We start from the raw sequence: 10000 nt of genomic DNA on the forward strand, positions 1-10000 counted from the left end.
TCATTCACCACACTTGATAGGCTCATAATCTGAGGTAGCAACTGAGTCAGAGCTACAAATCAATGATCTCCACCTATCCATTAGGTTTACAACTCAGTGAACCTGCGCAGCATTCTCTCTATTTGATGTCTACGAACCAACAGATTTCAACGATTATCATATTACCCAGCAGCCATTTAGAAACAAATAAAAAAGGTTATTTCTTTTTATTCTTTCTTCTGACTGTTTAAATCGGCCACATCTTGAAAAAGAGAACAGGGACATGCGATTTGTTGAGAATCTACACCTTTTTATATATAAAATATATATATATATAGAGTTAACCATGATCAGAACATGTTTAACGTTTGAAGGCTTTGCGCCAACCATCCCTGTACCAACTACAATCAATAACCAGGTGAACAGTGAGCTTCCTCACCAAGTAGCTGTAACCTTGTTAGTAATAAGTTACCTGAGGTAAACCTACAAGGATAGTTAATAATAAGTTACCTGAGGTAAACCTACAAGGTTAGTTAATAATAAGTTACCTGAGGTAAACCTACAAGGATAGTTAATAATCAGTTACCTGAGGTAAACCTACAAGGATAGTTAATAATAAGTTACCTGAGGTAAACCTACAAGGATAGTTAATAATCAGTTACCTGAGGTAAACCTACAAGGATAGTTAATAATAAGTTACCTGAGGTAAACCTACAAGGATAGTTAATAATAAGTTACCTGAGGTAAACCTACAAGGATAGTTAATAAGTTACCTGAGGTAAACCTACAAGGTTAACGCGGGCAGGAAGAGAATTACTTCAAAACCACAGCAAACAGCTGGGACATATAGTAATATTATATATATAATATTATATCACTGGGCTCCTGTGTGCTAACAAACCCTGTGTACCACCCCTCCCCTGTTTAACCTTGAATTTCGTTCAGAAAAACACTTCCACATTTAGCAAAACGAACCAACTCTTTACGGATCTGTTCGGTGATAATAAACGGAGGCAGATTAGACACCACTACTCTTGTCGAAATCAGCACCAACACAACCCCTCACATAAATCATACTGGTAACTAGCCGGGTAACAAGACTCACCTTTTACATTACCACAACCACCGCCTTGTTCATTCTGGATACAGAGTGGATATGTTCCTCTCCCACCTGTTCACCGACCAGGATCAATAATTCCTCCACACCATTCTCCACAACGCACCTGAAGAGACAGCGTTTCTTCTCCACTCGGTTGAGGACATCAAACTACCCTACTCCCCCCTCAACTCTAACCGATAAACAGCGGAAACCGATAAACAAACCCTCCCACCATGACAAAATACATTTGGAAAATAGGCAAAAGAATAGCTGCACTCTTTACGAACGACAAAACCTCACGTTACCAACTTCTTCTTCTTCTATGGTATAATGGCGGTCCTCAAACCAACGTTAAAGGAGCATGGCGCCTCCTACTGTGCTGGAGTGTGTTCAATCACGGTTTACACCATTTCTAAATCCTCCTACCTAACTCAGTACTTCTGAGAAAATAAAAAAGATCCCTACTAACTTCTAATAGACCCTCCCCCATCCCCCAAATCCCTTCCAACCCCCCCAAATGTCTCTGATCTCACATTTGTCCTCACCTGTACCCAGTGGAACATTAATATATATTATATCTTGTTTTAAAGTTATTTTAGCTAACTAGTCTACAATTTCATTCCATTCCACACCTGAATGTGCTGGGACCCAGCAGAATCTCACTACTAGACCCATTCTCTCATTTCTCCATAATAACATTAATACCTCCAATAGTAGGTCACTCCTAATAGATTTACCAGATGATAAACTATTCAATACAGACAGAGAATCTGAGGATACTATAACTCTAACAGGCTGTACGTCCTCCACCCACTGGAGGACAACTATTATCACCAACAGTTCAACTGAGTACACTGACAGTTCATCTGTTAGTCTTCTACATATCTGCACATCACATTCAGGAAGGTAAACACCTGCTCCTGTGGGCCCACTATCTGGGCCCTTGGATCCATCTGTGAAAAGAGGTAAAAAAGCATAACAACTTCTACCAATGTAATTGTCAACCAGTTTCCCTTTATCACTGACTTCTGACCCAATCTTTTCCTTTTGTCTACCAAGGTTAGATCAACAACAGGATCTGGGAGTAACCATGGAGGAACATCCCCTATCACCACAGAAAAGGGCCAACCTCCAACTCCCTGAAACTACTCTCATCAGCAAGCTTTCCAACTGTCCAACCAAAACCACTGCCTTGTCTACTAGTATATTCCCAACAGTCATCTAGAACAGTAGCAGTGGGATGCTCAACCTCACAGCCTTTCAACCCAATAAGCTAATGACAATTTATTACGTCGTATATCCAAAGGCATCTCACCTGCCTCAACTGGACTATAATATAAATCCATGATATTATGGGATACAAAATGGGAAAAGGGGAAATTATGATAATACTAAAAAACACCCTTCTAACTAACCCTACACTCATTAAAACCCACTACCCCATTCCACTACTTTGACCCTATCTGCTCCTGCACCAGGCCAACTAACCCTACACTCATTAAAACCCACTACCCCATTCCACTACTTTGACCCTATCTGCTCCTGCACCAGGCCAACTAACCCTACACTCATTAAAACCCACTACCCCATTCCACTACTTTAACCCTATCTGCTCCTGCACCAGGCCAACTAACCCTACACTCATTAAAACCCACTACCCCCATTCCACTACTTTGACCCTATCTGCTCCTGCACCAGGCCAACTAACCCCACACTCATTAAAACCCACTACCCCATTCCACTACTTTGACCCTATCTGCTCCTGCACCAGGCCAACTAACCCTACACTCATTAAAACCCACTACCCCATTCCACTACTTTGACCCTATCTGCTCCTACACCAGGCCAACTAACCCTACACTCATTAAAACCCACTACCCCATTCCACTACTTTGACCCTTTCTGCTCCTGCACCAGGCCAACTAAACCTACACTCATTAAAACCCACTACCCCATTCCACTACTTTGACCCTATCTGCTCCTGCACCAGGCCAACTAACCCTACACTCATTATAAACCCACTACCCCATTCCACTACTTTGACCCTATCTGCTCCTACACCAGGCCAACTAACCCTACACTCATTAAAACCCACTACCCCCATTCCACTACTTTGACCCTATCTGCTCCTACACCAGGCCAACTAACCCTACACCCATTAAAACCCACTACCCCATTCCACTACTTTGACCCTATCTGCTACTGCACCAGGCCAACTAACCCAACACCCATTAAAACCCACTACCCCATTCCACTACTTTGACCCTATCTGCTCCTACACCAGGCCAACTAACCCTACACCCATTAAAACCCACTACCCCATTCCACTACTTTGACCCTATCTGCTCCTGCACCAGGCCAACTAACCCTACACTCATTAAAACCCACTAGCCCATTCCACTACTTTGACCCTATCTGCTCCTGCACCAGGCCAACTAACCCCACACTCATTAAAACCCACTACCCCATTCCACTACTTTGACCCTATCTGCTCCTGCACCAGGCCAACTAACCCTACACTCATTAAAACCCACTACCCCCATTCCACTACTTTGACCCTATCTGCTCCTGCACCAGGCCAACTAACCCTACACTCATTAAAACCCACTACCCCATTCCACTACTTTGACCCTATCTGCTCCTGCACCAGGCCAACGGCCTGGGAGGACAGGACACCACCACTCAACACACCCTGGAACTCTTCTGAAGTCAAATCTAGTATGACCAAATACTTCTCTGCAGCTGCCACCAAAACATATTTTTTTTCTGTGATTTACATTCCATTTCTGCGGTACAGTTGATAACCATTGCTATGAACACTAAGAAGCCAACCTTACTGAAGCATATATCACTGGTTGGCCCATCCCTCTATGCTGTCACAGATCTACTACTCACAGGGATCCTCTCAGGATCCCTCAGCCTTGACCCATCCTCCTCTACTTTCTTCACTGCCTCAGCAGTGACAACCTGTTCCCAACAGTCGGGTCAGTGGGATTGGATAGGGGCCCCTCTACCTCTCTCTCTCTCTCTCTCTCTCTCTGACTGGAGGAGACAGGTGAAATGGTGTGTCTCCTCTGGTCAACAATACTCACCTTGAAAGACTCCACAGCCTGTTGGAGCTCCTTCAGCTCCTTCTCTCTCTCCTGGAATCTCTGCTGGACCTTCTGCTGACTCATCCCCAGCTGCCTCTGTGGAGAATCACTCTTCAATGAGCTATCAAGCTTTATTAGTCCAGTAGATCAATAGTATAGTAATGTGACATAGGGCCCATAGAGAGGAAGATCTAAAAAATGGATGGTCCATTTACTAAATGATATTTATTTGTTGCTATGTGAATGATTATAGTTTTTATGGTAGGACTACATGTATCAACGGGTTGAGACTGAACTTTGGACTCATAAAAGGCCATTCAGAATGATAATAGTGTTTGACATTATAAAATGGTGATACATCTGGAGAATCTGGGTTAACATATCAATATACTCAAGGTTTGTGTTCATATTTGTTCTGCTGAGGATCTATTTCATTTCAATGATCTCATATTCAAACAGCCTTAGTTCCTACTGTATCTTTAATTCTTTGTTTATCAGACAGTCACCAACAAGTTGTTCTGGTCTTACCTGTTTCTCAGTCCTCTCTGCTGCAGCTGACACTGTATCATGGCCTTTATGTTCGTCCATTGTACACATCAGACAGATACACTGCTGATCGGTACGACAGTAAACCTCCAGCAGTTTGTCATGATGAGAGCAGATCTTCTCCTGTAGTTGTGCGGTGGCTTTGACCAGCTTGTGCCTCTTCAAAGCAGGAAATTCGTAGTGAGATTGGAGGTGAGTCTCACAGTAAGAGGCCAGACACGCCAGACAGGACATGAGGGCTTTCTGCTTTCTGGTCCCAGTGCAGAAATCACACGCCACATCTCTAGGTCCAGCATAGCACAGAGCAGGAGGGGGAGCAGCCTGGAGTCCTGTCTTCTTCAGTTTCTCCACCAGCTCAGCCAACATGTTATTTTTACTCAGCGTCGGCCTCGGACTGAAGGTCTGTCTGCACTGAGGACAGCTATAGACCCCTTTCAGAACATCCTGATCCCAGCAGCCCTCAATACAGCTCCTACAGTAACTGTGTCCACAGGGGATGGCGACTGGTTCCTTCAGTAGATCCAGACAGACAGAACAACAGAACTGGTCCTGGTCCAGCAGAACTCCCTGTTGAGCCATTTGGACGGTTGTTCACTCTCACACAGACAGACGACACAGAGACTCAGATCAGTTTCGTTTCCTCAGAAGAGAGTTTGTGAAGGGGGATGGACTTCCTGGTTCTGCCAGAGGGGTGGGGTTAGAGGGAGGGAGGGAGGGGTTAGAGGAATGCAGGAAGAGAGAGAGGAACTGCAAGCAACATCAAGAGGGAGACAAATAGTTTTGTTCCAATGTTAGAGCCCTTAACATGGAACAAATGACATAATGAATCTTAAAATGTGAGTTGTTAGAATATATGAAGGGTAACAGTTTTCTATGAAGTATGTATGTATCATTATTTTAATCACCTTTATAATGCCTTATAAATCAATAAGTCCTGAGGAGGTGTGATATATGGTTATTATACAGTACCACGGCTAAGGGCTGTTCTTAGACAAGACACAACACGGATTGAGAATTATCTAACACTTTCAACAATACAATCACATTTTATTTTATTGGTTTCATACACATATTTATCAGATGTTATTGTGGGTGAAGTGAAATGCTTGTGTTCCTGGTTCCAACAGTGCAGTAATATCTAACAATGCTTGTGTTCCCAGCTCCAACAGTGCAGTAATATCTAACAATGCTTGTGTTCCTGGTTCCAACAGTGCAGTAATATCTAACAATGCTTGTGTTCCCAGCTCCAACAGTGCAGTAATATCTAACAATGCTTGTGTTCCTGGCTCCAACAGTGCAGTAATATCTAACAATGCTTGTGTTCCCAGCTCCAACAGTGCAGTAATATCTAACAATGCTTGTGTTCCCAGCTCCAACAGTGCAGTAATATCTAACAATGCTTGTGTTCCTGGTTCCAACAGTGCAGTAATATCTAACAATGCTTGTGTTCCCAGCTCCAACAGTGCGGTAATATCTAACAATGCTTGTGTTCCTAGTTCCAACAGTGCAGTAATATCTAACAATGCTTGTGTTCCCAGCTCACAGAGGGCAAATCTAAAAAGTCAATGAAAATATTAGGACAAGCAATGATATATATATATATATATACACTGTGTACTGTGATGTGATGCATAGACAATTTGGAGTACATCTGTAGTATATCTGAAGAATAGTAGATGTACAGTAGTAGTTATATAGGATGAACCATGACTAGAATACAGTATATACATATGAAGTGGACAGCAGTAGTTATATTGGATGAACCATGACTAGAATACAGTATATACATATGAAGTGGACAGCAGTAGTTATATAGGATGAACCAGGACTAGAATACAGTATATACATATGAAGTAGACAGCAGTAGTTATATAGGATGAACCATGACTAAAATACAGTATATACATATGAAATGGACAGCAGTAGTTATATAGGATGAACCAGGACTGGAATACAGTATATACATATGAAGTGGACAGCAGTAGTTATATAGGATGAACCAGGACTGGAATACAGTATATACATTTGTATTTATTTCACCTTTATTTAACCAGGTAGGCAAGTTGAGAACAAGTTCTCATTTACAATTGCGACCTGGCCAAGATAAAGCAAAGCAGTTCGACAACAAACAACAACACAGAGTTACACATGGAGTAAAACAAACATACAGTCAATAATACAGTAAAAAAATAAGTCTATATACAATGTGAGCAAATGAAGTGAAATAAGGGAGGTAAAGGCAAAAAGGCCATGGTGGCAAAGTAAGTACAATATAGCAAGTAAAACTCTGGAATGGTAGATTTGTAGTGGAAGAAAGTGCAAAGTAGACATAGAAATAATGGGGTGCAAAGGAGCAAAATAAATTTATAAATAAATAAATAAATACATTAGGGGAAGAGGTAGTTGGGCTAAATTATAGATGGGCTATGTACAGGTGCAGTGATCTGTGAGCTGCTCTGACAGCTGGTGCTTAAAGCTAGTGAGGGAGATATGTGTTTCCAGTTTCAGAGATTTTTGTAGTTCGTTCCAGTCATTGGCAGCAGAGAACTGGAAGGAGAGACGGCCAAAGGAGGAAATGGCTTTGTGGGTGACCAGAGAGATCCCTGGCCTTATCTTCTCTCAAGAAGATGTCTGGTAGGCCCATTTAAATACCTTTTTTGGACATTTCAAGATAGCAGATGTTTGAGTTGGGTCTATTAACACAGCTGTGAGTTGTTATTTTTTTCATTTTTGACAAAAGGAGCACTCCTGGAAGTGACAGATTTTGACTCATATTGAGTGATAAGACTGAGCTATTTAAAAACACTTTTTCAACATTTCAAGATGCCAGTTAGTTCAGTTTGATCTTATTAAAGACAGCTGTATATTATTTTTTTTGACCCAAAAATATGATATGTTCACGCCCACTTTTTTTGCACTATGTTTGAAGGCTGTCAACTTCTTGTCAGGAGGAGAATCACTTAGCCTTTCAACTAATTTTCAAATGATAGGATGCCTATTTTAAAACACTTTCTCTACATTTCAAGATAGCAGTTAGTTAATTTTGAGCATATCAAAGACAGCTGCAACTTTATTTTATTAATTTTCACAATGTTTTTTTTTTTTTACCCAAAATTATTCTAAGTCCACAGTCTCTGTCATTGAACTATGTTGAGCCGTGTGCCTGGTGATTGAACAGGTTACCAGGTGTGTTTTTGAATATAGTTCTTAATGGCTTCAGTGGTGTGCTGGGGTCCATTGCTTGCTAAGGGGGAACCTCCCACCCGGGTTCAGCCAACAGGGGGCGCACCCAACCCCTCTAGTAAAACTGAATGTCTCTCTCTCTCTCAGGCTATGAAAAAAGCCCCACCTCCTCTCGCTCAGCCATTCTAACAGTGGAAGCCAGGATCTGTGAGAAACTATGATAATAAACTGTGAACAATAATGAAGCCATGTTTGTCTGTGTGAGTGAGGATTTATTATTTAATTGTGTGATAACTTTAATTCTGTGATAACTTTATGTAATACATCCTCTGTCTCCTAACTGAATAAACATTTTAAGATAGCAGTTGGTTCAGTCTGATCATCTCATGTACTGTTGGAACTTTATTTTAATCCTTTTTCACTATTTAAATGTTTATTTTTTTTATGACAAATTCCAGAGCCTCTGTATACATTTTTACACATTTGTCCCCCACTCTCTACTTTGTACATTGACAGAGAAGTGGGACTCTGTCGTTTTTCTGACAGGTTCTCTCATTGATCTCAGGTTCAGCCACCAGGGGGCACCCACCCTCCATGAAAACTTTCATAGGCTCTCTTTCACTCAGTAATCATGTAACAAGTCGACAGGCTCCCAGAGGCAGGGCAATAAAACGCTCAACAGCCAGTGTAATCCCGTGGCGCGTTATTCAAATTCCTCAAAAATGCAAAAACTTCAATTTTTCAAAAATATGACTTTTTTACACCATTTTAAAGATAAGACTCTCGTTAATCTAACCACACTGTCCGATTTCAAAAAGGCTTTACAACGAAAGCAAAACATTAGATTATGTCAGCAGAGTACCCAGCCAGAAATAATCAGACACCCATTTTTCAAGCGAGCATATAATGTCACATAAACCCAAACCACAGCTAAATGTAGCACTAACCTTTGATGATCTTCATCAGATGACAACCCTAGGACGTTATGTTATACAATGCATGCATGTTTTGTTCAATCAAGTTCATATTGATATCAAAAACCAGCTTTTTACATTAGCATGTGACTAGCATGTGACTAGCATTCCCACCGAACACTGCCGGTGAATTTACTAAATTACTCACGATAAACGTTCACAAAAAGCATAACAATTATTTTAAGAATTATAGATACAGAACTCCTCTATGCACTCGATATGTCCGATTTTAAAATAGCTTTTCGGTGAAAGCACATTTTGCAATTTTCTCAGTAGATAGCCCGGCATCACAGGGCTAGCTATTTAGACACCCAGCAAGTTTAGCACTCATCAAAGTCAGATTTACTATAAGAAAAATGTTATTACCTTTGTTGTCTTCGTCAGAATGCACTCCCAGGACTTCTACTTCAATAACAAATGTTGGTTTGGTCCAAAATAATCCATCGTTATATCCAAACAGCGGCGTTTTGTTCGTGCGTTCTAGACACTATCCTAAAGGGTAAATAAGGGTGACGAGCATGGCGCAATTCGTGACAAAATAATTCTAAATATTCCATTACCGTACTTCGAAGCATGTCAACCGCTGTTTAAAATCAATTTTTATGCCATTTTTCTCATAAAAAAGCGATAATATTCCGACCGGGAATCTGCGTTTAGGTAAACAGACAAAGGAAAAGAAAGCATTCGGTCGAAGCGGGCACGCGCCTAAGCCCATAGTACTCTGAGTGGCCACTTGCCAAAAGCGCTAATGTGTTTCAGCCAGACGCTGCCTCGATATCGTTCAGCTTTTTCCCGGGCTCTGGGAGCCGTAGGAAGTGTCACGTTAGAGCAAAGATCCTCAGTCTTCAATAAAAAGAGCCAAGATGAAACACTACTTGTCAGACAGGCCACTTCCTGCATGGAATCTTCTCAGGTTTTGGCCTGCCATTTGAGTTCTGTTATACTCACAGACACCATTCAAACAGTTTTAGAAACTTTAGGGTGTTTTCTATCCAAAGCCAATAATTATATGCATATTCTAGTTACTGGGCAGGAGTAGTAACCAGATTAAATCGGGTACGTTTTTTATCCGGCCGTGTCAATACTGCCCCCTAGCCCTAACAGGATAAGGAGGGGACGACTGGGAG

The 10000-nt window shown here is 41.5% G+C and overlaps 1 protein-coding gene across 1 annotated transcript in view; it reads right to left on the bottom strand.

The window, feature by feature from the left end:
- LOC145876015 (tripartite motif-containing protein 16) overlaps positions 1-5421 on the bottom strand; it is a 12146-nt gene extending 6725 nt beyond the window's left edge. The window contains exons 1-2 of the mRNA XM_082971784.1: positions 4699-5421; positions 4171-4266 (exon numbers count right to left, since the gene is read on the bottom strand). Of these exons, the coding sequence (XP_082827910.1) occupies positions 4171-4266; positions 4699-5295 (693 nt within the window). The 5' untranslated portion in view covers positions 5296-5421. The remainder of the gene's footprint in view (positions 1-4170; positions 4267-4698) is intronic.
- Positions 5422-10000: the final 4579 nt, after the last annotated feature.

This window comes from Salmo salar, unplaced genomic scaffold (assembly GCF_965601325.2).
Source record: "Salmo salar unplaced genomic scaffold, fSalSal1 ptg000424l, whole genome shotgun sequence".
In the NCBI taxonomy this organism is placed as follows: domain Eukaryota; kingdom Metazoa; phylum Chordata; class Actinopteri; order Salmoniformes; family Salmonidae; genus Salmo; species Salmo salar.